Here is a 21,207-nt window from a genome sequence, read left to right on the forward strand (position 1 = left end):
CTACAACAAGGGAGCCATCCTCCCCCTGGGCCTGGCCTGACCCCATTGTAGGAATGTTTCCATATTTTGAGAATTCTACACTGTAATTTTTTCCAGTCCGGGCACCAGTGTGCCTACCAGGACTGGGCACTTTTTTATCCTGGGTCTTGTATACCAAGCTCTCTCTTAATTTTTGACCTACTTCTGTCCATGATATATGCTATATAAAGACAGTCTATTTATCAGTGTCATCTTGGTGAGATGTTTTGTGAAAACTGGGTCCACCTCACGAAGGTACTCACCAAGTCTTCAGTCCTGTGTGAGAGAGTTGATGTTTTTTTAATAGGCTGTTGTGTCTGAAACACTTACCACACTCAGTGCATTTACATGGTTTCTCATCCATGTGGATGGTCTCATGCTGTTGACAATTGCGGCGAGATCTGAAACACTTATTGCATTCAGTACATTTATATGGTTTCTCACCAAGGTGAATGAGCTTATGCTGTTTCAGATTGTAGAGAGCTCTGAAACTCTTATTGCATTCCATGCATTTATATGATTTCTTGCCTGTGTGGATGGTCTCATGCCGTTGACAATGCCGGCGAGATCTGAAACACTTACTGCATTCAGCACATTTATATGGTTTCTGACTGAGATGAATGGGCTTATGCTGTTTGAGACTGGAGAGAGTTCTGAAACTCTTACTGCATTCTATGCATTTATATGGCTTCTCCCCGCTGTGGATGGTAGCATGCTGTTGAAGATAACGGAGAGCTTTGAAACTCTTACTGCATTCTATGCATTTATATGGTTTCCTGCCTGTGTGAATGGTCTCATGCTGTTGAAGATTGTAGAGAGTTCTGAAACACTTATTGCATTCCTTGCATTTATATGGTTTCTTGCCTGTGTGGATGATTTCGTGCCGTCGAAGCTCGTGGTGAGTTCTGAAACTCTTATTGCATTCCATGCATTTATATGATTTCTTGCCTGTGTGGATGGTCTCATGCCGTCGACAATGGTGGCGAGATCTGAAACACTTACTGCATACAGCACATTTATATGGTTTCTGACTGAGATGAATGGTCTTATGCTGTTTGAGAATGGAGAGAGTTCTGAAACTCTTACTGCATTCCATGCATTTATATGGTTTCTCGCCGCTGTGGATGGTAGCATGCTGTCGAAGATAGCGGAGAGTTCTGAAATACTTACTGCATTCTGCACATTTATATGGTTTCTCACCCAAGTGAATGTTCTTATGCTGTTTAAGACTATAGAGAGTTCTGAAACTCTTACTGCATTCCATGCATTTATATGGTTTCTCGCCGCTGTGGATGGTAGCATGCTGTCGAAGATAGCTGACAGTTCTGAAATACTTACTGCATTCTGCACATTTATATGCTTTCTCACCCAAGTGAATGGTCTTATGCTGTTTAAGACTGTAGAGAGTTCTGAAACTCTTACTGCATTCCATGCATTTATATAGTTTCTCACTGCTGTGGATGGTCACATGCTGTCGAAGACTGCTGAGAATTCTGAAATGAGGTGAAGTGAGGTGAAGCTTGTCATATCCATTCACAGGCTCAGCACATGGCTGCAGGTTCTCTTTAGTGTAATGCAACTGAGACATCCCAACCAATGACTGCTGATTGTAACTAGCATTCTCTTCTGTGCTGCTGACACCTAAAAACAGAAATATTGTTACTATTTTCTGAAATTATTAAACAAGAATCAGATATTTTCATCAGTACAGCAACTTTTTACTGTAAAGCCATTATAACATTCAGGACTTGTTTTCTTTCTGCAATAATATATTGTTTTGGTGTTATTAACACCATTGTTAAAATAAATCTGAGTCATAAGTCATCATAATTTGTTCTCTGTTATCAGCTAATAACTTTGCAATAATTAAGAATGTCTTCCTATTTGATAAAGAAAAAAAAGAAAAGAATGTCTTCCCATAAGTCAGTCGAAACTACAATCTTGGTTGCTGTCTACAAAGCTGTAAAATTGTCACGTAGCCTCATTTTTATCTTCTTTTTCTGTTTACTCTTTCTGCAGTCTACTTTTTTACATCAAAAGTCCTGTATTTTGCTAGATGAGTATTTTACACTTTGGGCAAGGTTTCTTTCTTTTTTCTCTCTCTTTAACTTCAATTTTACTACACTATTTCCCTAGTTAGCTAGGTGTATATGGCATCTTTAACAAATTTTATAACAACTCCTTTGTCTGTTGACATAGTACTGATTTTTCTCTTTAGTGACTTTCTTATAAAACTTGCCACACATGGAGGTGTACAGTCTGATTTATTTTGCCAGTATTCATCCCCTATGTAGCATAATTTCTGCAAGCTCCTTCAATTTGCTTTCAGTAACCTATTATATTGTGAATTCTGAGCTTTTTATATGCTCACAGTACAGTTTGGCCCTTCATACATTTAGGCACCCTTAGTCCAGCTGCAGCTTACTTTCCTGGGATTTACTATATCCACAGGGTGTGCTGATGTAGTGTGTCTTGCAATTACTAATGGGCTTTGTTCACAAGGATGAAGCTTTAGCGATCTAACATAACAGTAGTGGACAGCTTCTGCTGAAGCATAAAGCCCTGACTGGTGACCTTCAGGACTTCATTTCACTTGTCAGTCTGGGTACTGGTGGAACAGATAGAGGAGAGTACTAGTGAGGGTCTGATGCTGGCTCACCCATCCTGGAGAGAGAAGGTCATATCAGTGCAGTGCTGGCACTCAATCAGTGGGCGCTCTGCATACAGCATTAATCAGGGCTGCACATATGTCACCCATGCCATATATGAATATCATATGCACATATGAGGACCCATGCTTTATGCCAAGCCAGTGATCATGCCTCTGCAGCACATGAACAGAAGAACGTATGCACTGCTGGAGTTACTGTAGGCACTTGTGATGATGCGGGTGTACAGTCAACTACCAACTGTGCAATTACAGACTACTGGTAATGTCCTTTAACTTTGTATTATGGGTAAGAGAGCTAGAAGTCTAAATCTCAGGATGCACTTCCTCGAAGTACTCCTCAAAATGGAGAGCATCGACATTTGTGCTGTAATGGAGACCTAGTTTAAAGCAGCATAAAGCACCCCTGCGCTACCAGGCTATAATGCATTCCACACCTTTCTGCCCCAGAATATGGACCAAAGCTTCAAAGGTGGTGGTGTCTCCATATTCATAAAGGATATGTACACCCAGACCAGTAGCCTAGCATAACGCATCTGAGATACTTCAGGTACACCTAACATTGGGTAAGATGGCGATTCAGGTTGTAGCCTGCTATAGGTCCCCAACCATTTCCCAAGACTCTCACTCCACGTTCCTAAAAACTCTGTAAACTATTAGCGTCCAACCCAGCACTCTCATACTAGGTGACTTCATCTACCCCTCCATCAATGGGGAAACCTACTCATGCACCATTACACTGGCCCAACGCTTCCTGGAATTCATCAGTTCCAATGCCCTGGACCAGCTCATTCTTACCTCCACTAGAGGAAGCAACATCCTTGACCTGGTTATTACTAACATGGGCAACCATTGCTCTACACCAATGGTCAATTCCTTCCTGGTTAGATCCGACCACAAACTAATCACCATGGAAATCCACATCTCACCCATACCCCCTGCAAAGGTAGCCACCATCAAAAGCTTCTCCAAAGCTGACTTTGGGCTCCTAAAAACAGAGGTGGCTAACTTCACGGCACCCATGTCAATGGAAAATAGATGCATGACTGCCGAATCACACACCAATGCACTGTACGAACACGTACATAAATGCATGGAAATAGAAGTTATGTCTTTACCATAACGTTCCATGTGGAGTGTTCATCTCGCCTTTGTTCTTACACATGGGTTCGGAGCCGATCCTCGGCTCTGTGCCGGCCTCTTGCAAGCTCTGCATCGAGAAGAAGCTCGAGACAATCTAATACCCACAATCCCCCTCTGCCTTTACCTCAGATCTAGTTTGCAAGCAAACCAATCTCCAGAGAGAGCACATTCATGCTTACATCACATATGCACAGAAATAAGAATCTATACATAACTATATATAGAAAGACAAATAGACATATATATATATATATATATATATATATATATATATATATATATATATGCCAACTATGTACACAATATTTGCAGCAGCAGCAGGATGTTCCTGGCCAGGCATCAAAAGAACATTCTTCTTAAGGGCGGGAGGGTGGGAATGTAAGAACAAAGGCGAGATGAACACTCCACATGGAACGTTATGGTAAGGACATAACTTCTATATGTGATAGTGTTCAATCTCGCCGTTTGTTCTTACACATGGGTAGCGTCCCTAGCTCCTTGTTCCTGAGGAACTCACGGAAGGACGTTCTTGAGCACAGTGGAACCAAAGGTTGCCCTGTCCCTAGAAGCCTTGTCTACCTTATAATGAGAAATGAATGTATGTGGCTTAGACCAAGTAGCAGCCGCACAAATAGCGTCCAGTGGTAGGCGGGCTGCATGAGCCAAAGATGTAGACACTGACCTTGTGGAATGTCCTTTGGGTTTGTGCAAAAGAGTTTGATTTGAAGAATCGTAGACATAGATTATACAATCCGTTAACCACTTAGAAAGAGTTCTTTTGGTAACTGCTAGTCCTTTCCTGCTATCAGCAAAAGCCACAAAGAGTTGATCAGTTTTTCTGTGATCTTTTGTTCTATCCAAGTAAAATCTTAGTTGTCTGTGAACATCTAATTTGTGCAACATATACTCCATTTTGTTGGAGTGATTTTTGAAGAAAGTGGGTAATTCAATGGACTGATTAATATTGTTAATAGAACACACTTTAGGGAGGAAGGATGAATTGGTTCGAAGAGAAACTCTGTCAGAGTGAAAGATCAAATAAGGGTGCTTGATGGAGAGAGCCTGAAGTTCAGATACTCACCTAGCGGAAGTAATGGCTACCAAAAAGAGAGTCTTCCAGGACAAAAATTTTAATGGGCAGGAAGAGGCAGGTTCAAAGGGGGGCAACATTAATTTAGATAACAACAAGTTTAGACTCCAAGGTGACGTAGGAGATCTGACTGGTGGTCTAATGTGAAAAACCCCTTTTAAAAAGGCTTTGCAAAGTCTGTGGGCCATAACAGGAGCCCCACATTCTTCCACATGGAAATTTGAAATGGCAGCCAATTGAGCCCTTAGTGTAGCAGGAGAAGCACCCTGATGGAATAAGTCCGTTAAAAACTCTAATATTTTATTCAAAGGAGCTATAAAAGGATCCACTTGCTGTGTATTCGCCCAGAATACAAATCGCTTCCATTTACTAGAATATGTTTTAGTAGTGGAAGCTTTATGAGAAGCCACCAATATATTCGAACTGCTGGCGAAAGAAGATCAGACCTGGCTAAGTTGGGAACTGGAGCAGCCAAGCTGCTAGATGGAGGGACGGAGCGCTGGATGGGGAACCCCTGACGAGTGAGTCAACAGATCTGGCTCTGGGTCCAGAATCCAGGGTTCCCGAATGCAGTGTGTCTTCAGGAAGGGAAACCAAATTTGACGAGGCCAGAATGGGGCAATGAGGATTATTGTCCTGTGAAGGTTTCTGGCTTTCTGGAGAAACTTTGATATCAGGGGAAATGGAGGAAATGCGTAAAGGAGTCCCGGGGGCCAATCGTGAATCAGTGCGTCCCTGGGGACTTCCCCTGGAGAGGGTAATAGGGCAAAGTAGCTCCTGCATTTGGCGTTCATTGGAGACGCAAACAGATCGCAGGAAGGCTGGCCCCACATGCGAAAAATCCTTTTCGCCACTGACTGTTTTAGGGACCACTCGTGCGGTAACAGAATTGCTCTGCTCAGCCTGTCGGCTATGATGTTGGTTGACCCCGGGATGTGCGTTGCTAGAAAGCGACCGTGGACTCCGCCCACTGCCAGATTCTCATGGCCTCTCTGCATAGCTGATAGGACTTGGTTCCCCCTTGCTTGTTTATGTACCAGACTACCGACATGTTGTCCGTCTGAACTGCAATAGCTCCTAGAGGAAGAAGGGGAGCAAAGTGTTGCAATGCTAGAAACACTGCCCTCAACTCTAGAACATTGATGTGCAGATTGTACTCCAAATTGGTCCATTCGCCTTGGACTGTCTGTCCCTGAAAGATGCCCCCCCACCCTATCAGGGAAGCGTCCGTGGTCACCGTAACTGTAGGCGTGGGTAGCACAAATGGTCTCCCCTTGGAAAGGTTGCACGTTTGAAGCCACCAGTTTAGATGTGTCTTGCATGTTTTCGTTATAAGAATCTCGTGTGTTAGAGGTAGTTGTTGAAACGACCATTGTGCAAACAGTAGCCATTGAAGGACTCTCATGTGCAGCCTTCCCAAGGGTATTGCAATAAGGGAGGCTGACATGAGTCCCAAAACCTTCAGTACCAGTTTTGCTGGAGATTTGCTTGACAAAAGTAGAAGACGTATGTGAGTCTGAAGTGATAGTATCCTTTCCGGGGGAAGTCTTAGAATTAACTGACGTGTGTTTAATTCTGCTCCTATGAACAAAATATTTTGTGATGGCTGAAGCAAGGATTTTCCGAAGTTCACGGAAATTCCTAGGTGAACACACAGTTGAAGAGTAAAGTCTCTGGCCTGTAATAGTTGACGCTGGGTGGTGGCAGAAAGGAGCCAGTCGTCCAGATACGGAAACACCTGGAATCCTTGGCGTCTCAAGTGAGACGCTACCACTGCCATGCATTTGGTGAAGACCCTGGGGGCTGAGGTCAGACCAAAGGGCAGGGCTCGAAATTGAAAGTGACTAGCCCCCAGCCGGAAGCGCAAATGATCTCTGGATGCCCTGGCCATTTTGATGTGGTAGTATGCATCCTCTAGATCTATTGAGCACATCCAGTCGTCCTTCTGTAAGAATGGAAGGATCGATTAAAGCGTGACCATTCGGAACTTTTCTTTCCTGACGAAGGTATTGAGGTAGCTTAGTTCCAGGATGGGCCTCCAGTCCCCTGTTTTCTTTGGAACTAAAAAGAACCTTGAGTAAGTCCCGAATCCTTGCTGGTCCGCTGGGACTGGTTGGATGACTTTTTTCTAGCAGCTTTGAAATCTCTATAGCTGCTGGCTCGCAGATGGGGGTACATCTGGGAGTCTTTTCTTTGGAATGGGATGGGATAGAAAGGGTATGTTGTAACCTCTGGTAACCACGCTTTTTACCCACTTGTCTGTAGTTACATTTTGCCAGGCCTGAGGGTATAAAGCTAAGCGACCCCCGACTGCCTCCAGAGCAGGACAGTCGGGCCTCCTCACAGGAGTGCTGGAAAGGTTTACCAGGAGTGTATCCCTGTCACCTTGATGTTGGACCCTCTGCCGCCTTGGCGGCGTCTTCCACCTCTGCCCCTCCTCTGCCTCTAGAGGGGCATCTCCCTGTGTGCCTGAGAAAGCTCCTTGGGGTTTTCAAACCACATTTTCCACCACGTTGCCCTTTGGGGTACGGTCTGGTTGGGGTGGAAAAACGGACTCCGACAGCAGACAGAGTCTTTCCCTCCTGTTCACACCGGTAAGGGTCTCCTTTACTTTGCGGCCAATGAGAGTGGCACCGTCAAATGGGGCGTTAGTAAAGGAAGACTTGAAGGCTTCCGCAAAGGAACATAAGCGCATCCAGGATTGTCTGCGAAGAGCAATCGCTGAAGCTGCTGCCCTACTCGAACCTTCGGCTGCGAGGAAATCAGCCTCATGGACGAGTTCACAATGGATGTAAGGGTATTAAGTTGTGCTGTCACTTTCTCGAGACAGCAGCATCTGTAGTACCCTGGAGGGTATCTCCCAACTCTTTGACTAGATCCCTCTGTAGACGTGTAAAATGGGTCAAATAGTTCAGGGATCGCATGGAAAAAGCCGCTGAACTAAAAATGCGCTTCCATCTATCCATCGTCCTAGAATCTTTATTAGGGGGATGGACAGATGAGGAAGACTCTGACATCTCCTTTTTCGTGGCCGCTGCTACCACCATAGCGTCCACTGGAACTCCTTTTGTCAGGTAGGACTTGTCCTGAGGTGCCGTGATGTATTTATTGGGTTTCCTTGGGACTGGTTCCACTGTGTCAGGAGCCTCCCACGCCCTTCGAGCAATTAGTTCCATCAATTCATCGAAGGGCAGAGTGACCCAGGAGGAGGAAGGGCGAGCACCAAATGCCTTCAGCAAAACTGACTCATCCTCAGAAGGGGGAAGGGACTGCCAGTCACCTCTCTGTTTCAGGATCTCCAATATGTCCGAAAAAGAGACATCTTCTGAAGGTGACTTAGGGGACCCTTCTGACTCATCTAAGTCAGTATCAGATGTCAAGGATTCTTGTGGAGAATCCAAGTGTCTCCTCTTACACAATCTTTTCCTAGGGACTTCTTCGTGGGGAGCATCCGAAGAAGCCTCCGAGGAAGAGGGGGCACCCTCCAGGGGTGGCTGAGACACTGGTGCCCGACGCTTGGATGTGGCCGTGGGTGCAGAGGAGGATAACGGCCCTTTATGGGGAGGAGAGGTTGCTTCGACTGATGTGGTTGTCTGGGTAGACAACACCTTCCTCATTAGGTCGAACGCCCCCGGGTCCCGCATCGAAGAATCTAAATGGGAAGAATCCCCGACACAGGCACCGAAGGCATCGACCCCGAGGACGGAGCCGAATCGATCCGCTCCGAGGCCCCGAGGGGGAGAGTCGGAACCGAAACGTCGGTTCGACTCTCGGCCCCGGAACCAAGGACAGACCGTCGGCTCCGAGACTCCGGTATCGGGTCCGACGGAGTCGAGGTGAGAGGAACAGACTGAGAAAAAGACGGTTCTGGACCCGAGGGCTCCACAATCAGTAGATCAGCCTCTTCCGGCTCCAAAGACTGAACAGGTCTCGGAGAGGAATGGATGGAGACACCGGGAGGCCTTCAAGTTTCGACACCAACTGGGTGGAAACCGAAATAAGTTTGGACAGGGCCGAATGCTCCAATAACTTCTGCACCACACGATCCACATCGATATCAGAGAGTTTGGAAGAAGAACGGGTCGAAGGAACCGAAGACGGAGCTGACCTCAATAAGGTCGAAGGAGGGAGCTCCATCACCGGTTCCAAGACTCGAGGCTCAGGAACCGATACCAGTTGAACACTTGGCCCCGAAGTCTGTGGAACCGGTGATTTAACCTTTGCTGAAGAGCTCGGAGCCGATGACTTGGGCTCCGACGTCTTCGATTCCTTAGAGGATTTTGATGCCTGGTCAGAAGCATCTAGAGCCTCCTGAAAAGAAGGTTTTAATAAACCTCTGTCCATTAGTTTCCTGCGCCTATCTGTCATGACCCTCCCACTAAAAGAGTGACAGATGGAACAGTCCTCTTGCAAGTGGAGAGGGCCAAGGCAGTAGACGCAGGAACTATGGTTGTCAGTCACTGACATTTTCTGGCCACACTGACAATGTTTAAATCCTGATTTTACCTTATCAGACATTATAGAAGTAAAAGACAAGTCCAGTAATGTAGTCAAATCCGAGAAAAAATTGTCAAATCCGGTATAAAAGTCAAATCCTATTAAATTTAAGAAGGGTTGTAGGCCCCGAAAAATTCTAACCGATAAAAAAGCTTAACGGTACCGAGAATTTAACCAGTCAACAACACAATCACACAGTATATCACTGAAATATCAAATAGAATAAGAAAATCCAATAAAATATAACAAATAAAGTTATATCTTAGCTTTAGACGCTCGAGCTAGCTCCCAGCGATGCGAACGCAGCAGCGGCAAACTAGATCTGAGGTAAAGGCAGAGGGGGATTGTGGGTATTAGATTGTCTCGAGCTTCTTCTCGATGCAGAGCTTGCAAGAGGCCGGCACGGAGCCGAGGATCGGCTCCGAACCCATGTGTAAGAACAAACGGCGAGATTGAACACTATCACATCTAGCCATACCCAACAGAACCAAAATGCTCTTGTCGAAAAAAAAAGGAAGCCAATCTGGTGGGCCCCTCTACAACAGAAGGAAGAAACTGTTGCAGAAAAAGGTGAACTCTCAAGGCTGGTAAAACTCCCTGATTAGCCTCAACAAAAAGTTGAGATCCATCATCAAACCCTCTAAAGCCAGCTATGAAGGCAGAATTGCGGCAGTCACTAAAAACAACCACACACACCCCCTAACTAAATATACCAGCTCTGAGATCGCTCTACATTGGAGAAAAGGGCATAATTCGCATAACAGCCAAGGGAATTCTTTCCCTGCGTGAAATCGGACGTTCACGGTTTTTGGATTTCGATATTACCAGATCGATCTTTAGTTAATCGACTAAATAAAGTTTCGATCTAGTAATATAGACCCTGTAACTGTCACCTCAGAGTGGAATTTGCCTGGCAATGTTATTTGTTACGCAACTGAAACCAAGTATAGGCATAGATACATATATACATACACACACACCCACCCACCCTCTTAACCAAGAGGGTTTATGGGTCATGCTAGAGATAGCCAAGTCAAGCATGGGTACTACAAACTGCTCTGATTTGCAGTAAAGTGAGTCGCATGATTGAGGCAGCTAAGACACTTCTGTACAATTTGTTGATCTCTTTCACTCTAAAAATCAAGCTGTTTACCTGTGAAGCAGGTTTCTTGAAAAAGAAGTTATGCACTCGCCATAATGTTGTTTCTGTGTTGTCCATTTTCATTCTTCCTCAACATATGGGTTTGGATCCGACCCTTGGATCTGACTCAGCCACTGTTCTACAGCTCGTGGAAACCACAAAATCTCGACCTCATCCCTTATCCATAATGCTGCACTCCCCTTCTTCCCCAGATCCTGTTTTCAGTTCCCTACTGTAAGACGTTACTACATTTTGACATTACTATAGAAAATCACTTTCTGAAGCTCAAAAGAAAGGAACATGGCTCCTTTGACACTCTCCTGCTGTACCAGAAGTCAAAGTAACATGGCAGGAGGCTGGAGGGAGGGCAGTTGAGGAAGAATGAAAATGGACAACACAGATGGAACATTATGGTGAGTACACAACTTCTTTATCTGATGTCAATTTTCTTTCATTCCACAACATATGGGACAGAGTCCCCAGTTACCAGAATCCCAAGTGGACTCTAAAAGTAAGGATATTCCCAAGTACTGTACAGCTGAAGGCTCCTATTCCCCTCAAGACCAAATCTAATTTGTAATGAGTAATAAAGGTATGAGGGTTAGCCCAAGTTGCAATGGAAATTCTGGACAAAAAAAAGATGAAGTCACCATGAACCTTGTTGAATGGGCTTTTAAAGGCTTTGGAAGGGCCAAACTTCTTATAGACAAAAGAAATACAGTCAGTCGGCCATTTTGATAAAGTTACTTTTGAAACCGATTGACTCAATCTGGTTTCTGAAAAGGATACAAACAACTGGTCGGATTTTCTAAATTTCTCAGATCTGTGCAGATAGAAACATAATTGTCTGTGAATATCCAGTAAGTGTAACATGTATTCACTGTTGTTTGAGAAATTTGGAAAGACTACAGGGACTGAAGCTCCAAAGGCGGTGGTGTTTCCATATTCATAAAGGATATGCACACCTTCAGACTAGCAGCCCAGCATAATGCATCTGACATACTTCAGGTACAACTAACATTGGGTAAGATGACGATTCAGGTCATAGTCTGCTATAGGTCCCCAACCATGTCCCAAGACTCTCACTCCATGTTCCTAAGCACCCTGGAAACTATTAAAGTCCAATCCAACTCTCATACTAGGTGACTTCCACTACCCCTCCATCAACTGGGAAAACTACTCATGCACCAATACAGTGGCCCAATGTTTCCTGGAATTCATTAATTCCAATGTTCTGGACCAGCTCATTCTTACCCCCACTAGAGGAAGCAACATCCTTGACCTGGTTATTACTAACATGGGCAACCACTGCTCTACACCAATAGTCAATTCCTCCCTGGTTAGATACAACCACAAACTAGTCACCATGGAAATCCACATCTCACTCACACACCCTAAGGAAACTACCATGAAAAACTTCTCCAAAGCTGACTTTGGGCTCCTAAAAACAGAGGTGGCTAACTTCATGGCACCAATGTCAATGGAAAATAGATGCATGACTGCCAAATCATATACCAACGCACTATACGAACACATACATAAATGCATGAAACTAGCCATACCCAACAGAACCAAGATGCTCTCCTCCAAAAAAAGGAAGCCAATCTGGTGGTCCCATGCCATTAATAAACTCTACAACAGAAGGAAGAAACTGTTGCAGAAAAAGGTGAAGTCCCAAGACTGAAAAAACTCCCTTATTAGCCTCAAAAAAAAGTTGAGATCCCTCATCAAAACCTCTAAAGGCAGAATTGCGGCAGAGACTAAAAACAACCACAAAGCCTTCTATAGTTATATCAAGAATCTCCATGGCAATACACAGGTTTGCTCTGGGTTACTGCACACTGGTACCTCCTATACTGAGCCAACCGATATTGCCAACATACTGGTCATCAGATTCAGTGCCAACTTTACCCCTCCCCCCCTAAAAGGACCAATCACAATACTGGAGGAGTGCCAGGCACCCAGTATTACTGCAGCACAGGTTAAAGTCGCATTTGTCCAAGGCCAAGAATACAGCTACCGTGGGACCCGACAATATCCCAGGATGTGTTCTACATGAACTACAAAGTGAACTGGCACATCTGTGTGCCCTGTTAAATCACAGCGTCACCTCAGGCTTTGTCCTTACTGAATGGCGCACTGCTACAGTCATCCCTCTTCATAAAGAGGGAGTGACTACAGACCCTGGGAATTATTGTCCCATTAGCCTGATGAGTCTGATACATAAGGCTATGGAGCACATCATCATGGACCTAATTAACAAGGATACAGGGAATCTCCAAACACTAGATCCTATGCAATTTGGTTTTGTGAAAGGTAGATCATGCCTGCTCAACCTGGCCGACTTCTTTGAGTCAGTCACCAGATATGTGGATGACGGCAAGACAGTTCATACAGCCTACTTTGATCTGGCCAAGGCCATTGATACCATTCCCCACTCAGGAATTATTGATAAACTCACCAAACCAGGCATCAACCCCTATTATCACTAGTTGGGTTGGAAATTAGGTCACAGATATAACCCGCAGTGTGAAAGTAGCGGACTCCAAGTCAGACTACTGACCAGTCATGAGTGGATCCCACAGGGATCGGTCCTGGGTCTTCTCCTGTTTGGCATCTACTTCTCATAAGTCCAGGCCAACACAGAGGGACTCTGGCTGACCATGTTTGCAGACAACTGCAAGCTGGGAGCCATTATTAACTCCCCAAGTGATGCAGACATCCTACAGAAAGGCCTAAGTGAGACCAATGACTGGTGTCAAAACCATGGCCTTAAGCTTAATGCCAAAAAATGTGTCACCCCCTTTGGGAAAAACTCAGTTCCCACTAATTACCACATCAATGGGAGCCCACTGAACAGTGAAGGCGTTATAAGAGATCTGGGGACACAGGTTGACAGCAATCTCTCCTTCAACCACACACCACATTGCTGCTGTGGTCAGAAAGTCCTACTATGTGGCACATCTCATTACCAAGGGTTTTGCATCCAGGAAGAAAGAGGTCATCATCTCTCTCTACTCTTCCCTCATTAGGCCAATCATCGTGTATAATGCCCCATTTGGCATGTACCTCACTAGACACATGCAAAAGCTGGAAAAACCACAAAATTACCTCACGAAGAGGATCCTAGGCCATAAACACATATCCTACATGGGCAGACTCAAACTCCAGCTATTCTTTGCCTCATATCGTCTACTAAGAGGAGATCTTTGCTTGACATACAAAGCCATGTCTGACCCAGCTCTGTTAGAAATGTTACATCTAAAGAAATCCCAATCCCTCTGCACCACATGCTCCAAAAGACCTCAACCTCATTACCACAATCAACAGAACATGCTGGAGGGACAGGTTCATAACCCAGAGATTGCCCATGCTCTGCAATAGACTTCCCATACATGTCAAGCAGAGCACTTCACTGGCCCTCTTCAAGAGAAATCTTCATGAGTGGATGGAAAGTAAAATGTTCACCCCGGGGATCACTCCAGTGGCTCTATGTGATAGAGGCACTGGGAACTAACTTTGGGCAGCATGACGCCAAGGCACTTCTATGGGCTAGGCTTGTAAAGGCTCCAGGGCCATTAACCTAGTACACATCTATGAACCTATTAATAGCTTGATTAATGTTTGATTCTGACACCATCTTAGGAAGTAAGGGATGGTTCTTAAAGACACACTGTCTTTGTGAAAGATTAAATAAGGAGGCTTAGAAGATAAGGCTTGAAGGTCTGAAACTCTTCTAGCCGATGTTATGGCTATGAGAAAAAAAAGGTCTTCCAAGTCGAATATCACAATTCACATTTTGCAGCGGGTTCAAAAAGTCTCTGAGTTAGGGCCTGAAACAACAAAGTAAGATGCTACAGTGGAAAAGTGTCTTTGAAAGGGGGGGGGGGTCTTTAGCAGAAAGGTTACCTTTATAAAGGCCTTACAAAGACATGAAGACACCACTGTAGCATTATCAACTCTGATATAAAAATTTGTAATATTAGGTAGCTTTACTTTAACTGTAGAAGGACTAGCTTCTTCATTAAAAATGGAAGCCAGGAATTCAACAATCTTATATACTGGTGCTGAATAAGGGTCCATGTCAAACTGTTGTACCCAAAGGGCAAATATTTTCCATTTGCTCTTGTAGATCTTCCTGGTGGAAGCCTTGTGGCAAGGTAAAAGAATGTAGTGCACTGACGATGAGAGCTTTGGCTGTCTGGCTATCAGTGGAATTGGAGATACCATGTGGTTAACGTGAGGCTCAAGATGTCCGGGTCAATCACGTCTGTTGGGTGAGACAGAAGGTTTGGAATCAGATCCAGAATTCAAGGGGGATAAAGCAGATGAGGCCAAAGGAAGGGGAACCAAATATGTCGAGACCAATAAGGGGCAATGGCTGTGCTCTTCAATCAGGATGCTTTCTGTAAAAAATTGGGGATTAGGGGAGTCAGAGAATAAGTACAGAGGAGACCTTGGGCCAATCATGAAGAAAAGCATCTCCTGGTGACTCTCCCGGTGGGGGGATCAGGACAAAGAGCCTGCTGTATTTGGTGTTCAGAGGGGATGCAAATAGGTTGCAGCATGGTTGACCCCACTGGCAGAAAATTGTATCTGCCACCTTGCTGTTGAGAGACCACTCATGAGGTAGTAGATCGGATCTGCTCAACTTGTCTGTTATCACTGGATTTCCCAGGAATGTGCGTGCTATCAGAAATTGATTTGAAGAGATTGCCTATTGCCATACTCTCACAGCTTCTCAACATAAGGTGTAAGATCTGGTTCCTCCTTGTTTGTTGATGTACTACACCACAGACATATTATCAGTTTGAATCGCAATAGTCCCAGAAGGGATAGAGTCTTGGAACACCTGCAACACTAGGAGTACTGCTCTGATTTCCAGCACACTGATATGCAAGCTGGCCTCTTCGAAGAACAATGTGTCTTAAACTGTCCTCCATAAGAAATGCCCTCCCCACCCAATACGGGAAGCATCTGTGGTCACTATGGCCTTAGGTTGAGGGAGGATGAATAGGTGACCTTGCAACAGTTGATCTGAGTGAATCCACCACCAAAGGTATCTTTTGAAGACCTGAATTATGCTAATCTTGGTGGATATAGGTTGATATAGAATGGACCACTGGGTTTCCAATGTCCATTGTAGAATTCTGATATGTACCTTGCTAGTGGAAGCAGAACTATCACCGCTTACATCGACCCCAGGTTCTGTAATACCTTGCAGGCTGGTAGCAATGAACTCTGAATTATTCTGCTGACTTGAAAATGAATGGCTTGAATCCTTGGCAATGGCAGGGATGCTATCATAGATGCTGTATTGAAATTGGTTCCTATGAATTCTAACTTTTGAGAAGGTTGAAGGTGAGATTTGTTTTGGTTGATTGTGATGCCCGGACTGGAACAAGTCTGAAGTACATCGTTTTGCGCTGTTATTAATGGAAGCTTGGTCAAGGTGGTAAGAAGCCAGTCATCTAGGTACAGAAATGATTGGAATCTCTGCAGTTTGAAGTGAACTACTACCACTGCCATGCATTTGGTAAGCACCCTGGGGGCAGTGCTCTGATCTGGTAGTGACTGGCTACCAGCCAAAAGCATAGGTATTTCCTGAACCATCTGTTCATTTTGATGTGATAGTACACATCCTTGAGATCTATACAGCACATCCAGTCATCCTTGTGCAGGAAAGGCAAAATATACAGAACTGTGACCATCCAGAACTTGGTACACTGAGCTGATGACATCAGAATGTTGAGATCCAAGATTGATCTCCAGTCCTCTGTTTTCTTTGGCACTAAAAAGAATCTTGAGTAAGTTCCAGATTCTTTATGGTCTGGGAGGACCTCTTGGATTCTTCTATTGTCTCACAGCTTTTGTATTTCTAAAGCTGCTGTCTTCCTCTGACTGAGTGGAATGTCGATAATTTTTGCTCTCTAATGGCAGTGCTAAGGAAAAAGGAATTATACAGCCTCTGGAAATAATCCTCTGCACCCAAATATCTTTTGTTATGTCTAGCCAGGCTCTCTGGTGCAGGGATAATTGACCCCCAACTGCCTCCAGAGGTGGGCAATAAGGCCTCCTTTCAGGAGTGCTGATAGGGCCTGTCATAGAAGATATCTCTAGACCTTTGGATCTATGGGTCTCCTCTACCATGTGAACAGCATCTTCTGATTTTGTTCCTCCCTTTGCCTTGGGGAACTTCCTCCATGTGGATTATGGAATGGTACCCTGGGATTTCTTGAACCACATGTTTTGACCACCTCACTGATTCCTGGAAAATGTCTTTTGAGGAGTCAAAAAACATACGTAACAGCAGACAGGGTCTTACCAACTTTCACACACCTGGAGAGTGTGTCTTTCACATATGGGTCAAATAATGAACTACCATCAAAAGAAGCATTGACAAAGGATGGTTTGAAGGGCTTCGCAAAATCACACAGCCACAATCAGGCAGGTGTCCCGATAGAAATGTCTGAACCCACCACTCTTTTGAGTCTCCTTCAGCTGCAAGGGAAATGAGCCTCATAGGTGAATATGAAATGAAGTGAAGGGTCACTAACTGTGAAGCAATAGAAGAGTCCGCCTCAGACGTACTAGTCCCTGGGAGGGTTTTTGAGAGTTCCTTGATCAAATCCCTCTGTAATCTGGTAAAGTGTGCCAAGTAATTCAGGGATCTAACTGCAAAGGTCACTGATGCATAGACCCGCTTCCCAAATCTGTTCAGAGCCCTGGACAGAAGCACTCTAGTCTACGAGTTATTTTTTTTTGGTGGCTGGCACCAAGACTATAGCATCTACCAGTACCTTCTTTGTTCCAAAATTACCTTCCTTTTGGTAGTGCCAGGATCCTATCTGGTCTCTTGGGGATCAGCTTTACAGAATCTGGTTATTTCCATGCCTGCTAAAAGATCAAGTCAATGAGCTTTTCGGTGGGTGGAGTCAGCCAGGAAGTAGATGAGCCAGCACCAAATGCCTACAAGAATAACAGTTCCTCTTGAGAAGGGTTGTTGGAAGACCAACCACCCCATTTTTTTCAGCATCTTTAAAATGTCTCCAAATGAGATGTCATCAGGTGGTGATCTTGAGAAACCTTCCCCTTCATTGAAATCAGTATCCTCCATGACTGACTCCTAGGTGAGTCCAAGTGCATCCTCTTGCACTTTCTCTTCCTAAGGACTTCTTTGGTGGGATGCTCCAGGGAAGTATAGGAAGAGATAACAATGCCCTGTGAGGTTACCTGGAGACTTGGGGATGGCTGTCCCTATGGAGTAGAACACTGTGGCTCACAACACAAAGACATCTGAGAACCAGAAGAAAAATTCCAGGTGGGAGGAGCCATCTGATCTCTAGACAAGAATGCTATCTCTACTACCTTGAAGGCAGAATGCCCAGGGAAGAAAGAAACTGTCGGAGCTGAGAAGAGATGCTTCTGGACCAATGGCTCCCTCTGACCTGAAGACACTGCTCCAAGGCAGGAGATGGAACACAGCTATTGCATGCTGAGGCTCCAAGACTCAGAGATGGCTCCAACAACTTTAGAGTCTACTTCAACTCCTTGGATCTGACAACAAAGCTTTGGGTCCGGGAGCCCTCCAGCTCCGACATGCTCACAGCCAGTTTGCTCAGAGAAGACAATGGATCCAAAGATAGAGATATCTTCATGTTAGAGTTTGTGAATATAAGATTGAAATTAATTCTGCTACAAATATATGAAAGATAAAGAATAAAATAAAAAGTTTGCTTTAATGTAGGAATATAGCTTAGCAATTTAAAAATGGCATTCATATTGTATGACAAAGCTCTGGCTGAAATAAGTGAAAAACAAAGAAGATCTATTAATGAACACAATATATTTCCTGAGTAGTTTGTTTCCTTTCAGACTTCTGACAATGGACATGTTTTTATAGTATGTGTTTTCCTCAAGATACATGTTTGTCACAGTATTAAGAAAAGCTTGACGTAATTCCTCATAGATAAATGGACATGGCTTTTTATAGAATCATCAGAAAAAAGCCTAAAAAGCAATTTTGGAAAGCAAGTATTATACGCTTTTCTCATGTTTGCAGAACAGTTTACAAATATCCATTAACAGACAGAAACAGCAGCAGAACAGCTTGTACAGAGGTTTCGTTTCAGATTTCTGTTAATGGCATCCTCACATCAGCAAAAGTGCTTACAAGTAAATCACAAGGACAATAGAAAATTCTACAAAGAGGAAAAAACAAAATCTATGTGCGTGACTAGAACTGTATTAATTCAGATATGTTAGAGATATTTTGGTAGCAACACACTTGTTTCGAGGTATTGTATGGAGAAAGGAAAGTCATCATCTATACTGTTTGTGAAGAAAAACATGGTAAATATATGCTACAATCTGACAGAAAGAGTACGTGTGGTTTATTATAAAATAAGTTATCTGTAACTGTGCTTATAGCTGCAAAATATATTTCTTTATCATTGTGCAATTTGAAAGGCTTGGTGCTTTAAACAAACTACAGATGGGGTCATGCAAAGCTCTGTGTCTCTGATTCAGCAGTAAACAGCGCAGCAAGACTGTGTGTCTTAAGAAGACTTTGGATCCAGCACAACATAGAAGCAGCGCAAATTAAAATACATTTTTCACTTCAGATCCTAAATAGATGGCATCAGGAGACTCAGATGTAAGGGCTCAGAAACAGAAGGACAGATTGCAGAAAGAGCCATAACAGGTGGAGTTGTATGAGCTAAGGCCTCCAGACCCACTGGGGTAGGGGCTGGGAGTATTCTCATCTGAATTTGTGTTGAAAGAAACTTCCTCATCATTCTGTCCACATCTGCTTCTGTGAGACTTCCGGATGGCTGGGAAAAGGCAGTGAGGAATGAATGGCATCTTTCCAGGAAGTGCAATGGGAGCTGAGATGCTACTGGATTCAGGGAAGATGCATACCTGGTTCTAGGTAGTGGTTTCAGCTCTGAGGGAGTAGGATCTGAGGAGATAGACCTAGTATCTGAAGTAGTAGAATCCAAAAACCTGTGGTGTGTCCCATCCAATGTTTTTCTGGTTATCCTTCTCTGCTCTGAAGTCAAATCTGAAGAATGAGATGAGCCAGTTTGCTCAGAAGGCCTCTTTTTACCTCCCTTTTCTCAGTTTTGGAGGTTTGAACTCCTGACAGTGATTCTCCAAAGGCCTTTTAATTTGTTTTTTTTTCTGTCTACAAGAGCTCTTGGATTAAAGAACTTGCAAAGAGAGCAGGAAGCTTGTAAATGTTCTGGTCCTAAACAACAGACAATGAACAGGCATCAGATAAGGGAATCTTGTGCCCATATTTATACATTTTTTGAATCCCGAAGGTTCATCTGCCATAATAACTTCCTGTAACAATCACAGAGACAAGAAACAAAAAATAGAATATTCTAATAGAAGAACATTATTTTTTTGTTTTATTGCTAACAGATTATTACTAACAGAGAATAAGAAAAGTTAGACAAATACCAGCAACTGTATAAAGAAAATATCGAGAAACAGTAAGGGAAGGTATACCAACAATATGAAAAAGGTAGAGAGAGAAAAATTAGACAATAAATGGCAATAGAGAAAACTATGGTAAAAAAATAAAAAATAAGGTTACCAACAGCAGAAAAGATAAGAGTAAAGGGAGGACAGTTAGGTATAATCAAGGATATATATCAAAAAATGAAGCACTTATTGCTTTTTGCTTGAGAGCTGTAGCAACCATGTATGTTTACAATGGCGGCAAACAAGATCTGTGAAAGGAGGTACAGCATTAGGTAGGAGCTCGAGAGTTTGTGGTTTCCATGAGTTGTAGAACAGTGGCTGAGTTGGATCTGAGCCCATATGTTGAGGAATGAATGAAAATTGACATCAGATCTTCTTTTCAGGTCTCCAACTTGGCAAAATAAAGTCAAGGTAGACTAAAGGGCAAACTAGGTTTGAGACTTTGAGAAAATGCGTTACCACCTGAAGCCTCCAACATAGGGTCCTGTAATTCCATTCCGGCATGGCAAAGAACTGGAGTACGCTGAAAAGAAGAAACAGACTCTAAAAATAGTAAAGGTGGTGACAATATAATTCCAACAGCCCAGGTATTTGTAATGTCAATATTCATTCCTGGCTCAATGCCCCAGTTACCTTTGGGACTAGACCTGTATTTAATGGAAGTACTGTTAGTTCTAGTATTGGAGAACTGGAAGCTGTCTTGCTTAAATGACATAAACTACATATTGAACATTCCTGTTTTAGGGACTGTATTAACACGACAGTGGTCCCTACAGGTTTATGGCATTGGAAATTTCCTACAGGTCTTGTGGCTCACTCTGACTTGCATAAGGAGCTCTTAACACTATTTTGACCATCACGGTTTAGAGCTGCTTGTACTGCTATAATGACTGGACTATAACACAGCTTATGTCTGAGGCAGCAGAGTTAGATCTCCAGATTATAAAAGACCTTTTATTTGAAAACACATTCCGCTCAATATATTGCTGTTTTCACTAAAAATGACAAAATAGTGGAAGATATTTCAGCCCATAATGGTAAAAAACTGGATAGGGACATTAATGCTTACTGTGATGGTAAAGCATATCCTAATGATCCCAATGTGAAAACAACTAGTTTTATTACTGACAAAATAATGCATGAAGAAGCAGAACTACT

The 21,207-nt window shown here is 43.7% G+C and overlaps 1 protein-coding gene across 1 annotated transcript in view; it reads right to left on the bottom strand.

Annotated features, from left to right (window-relative positions):
- Positions 1–219: 219 nt before the first annotated feature.
- The window catches only part of LOC122802372 (zinc finger protein 14-like), a 214,394-nt gene continuing 193,406 nt past the window's right edge, over positions 220–21,207 (bottom strand). The window contains exon 5 of the mRNA XM_044072004.1: positions 220–1,659. Within this exon, the coding sequence (XP_043927939.1) occupies positions 278–1,659 (1,382 nt within the window). The 3' untranslated portion in view covers positions 220–277. The remainder of the gene's footprint in view (positions 1,660–21,207) is intronic.

This window comes from Protopterus annectens, chromosome 5.part0 (assembly GCF_019279795.1).
Source record: "Protopterus annectens isolate FY-2018-M chromosome 5.part0, PAN1.0, whole genome shotgun sequence".
In the NCBI taxonomy this organism is placed as follows: Eukaryota; Metazoa; Chordata; order Ceratodontiformes; family Protopteridae; genus Protopterus; species Protopterus annectens.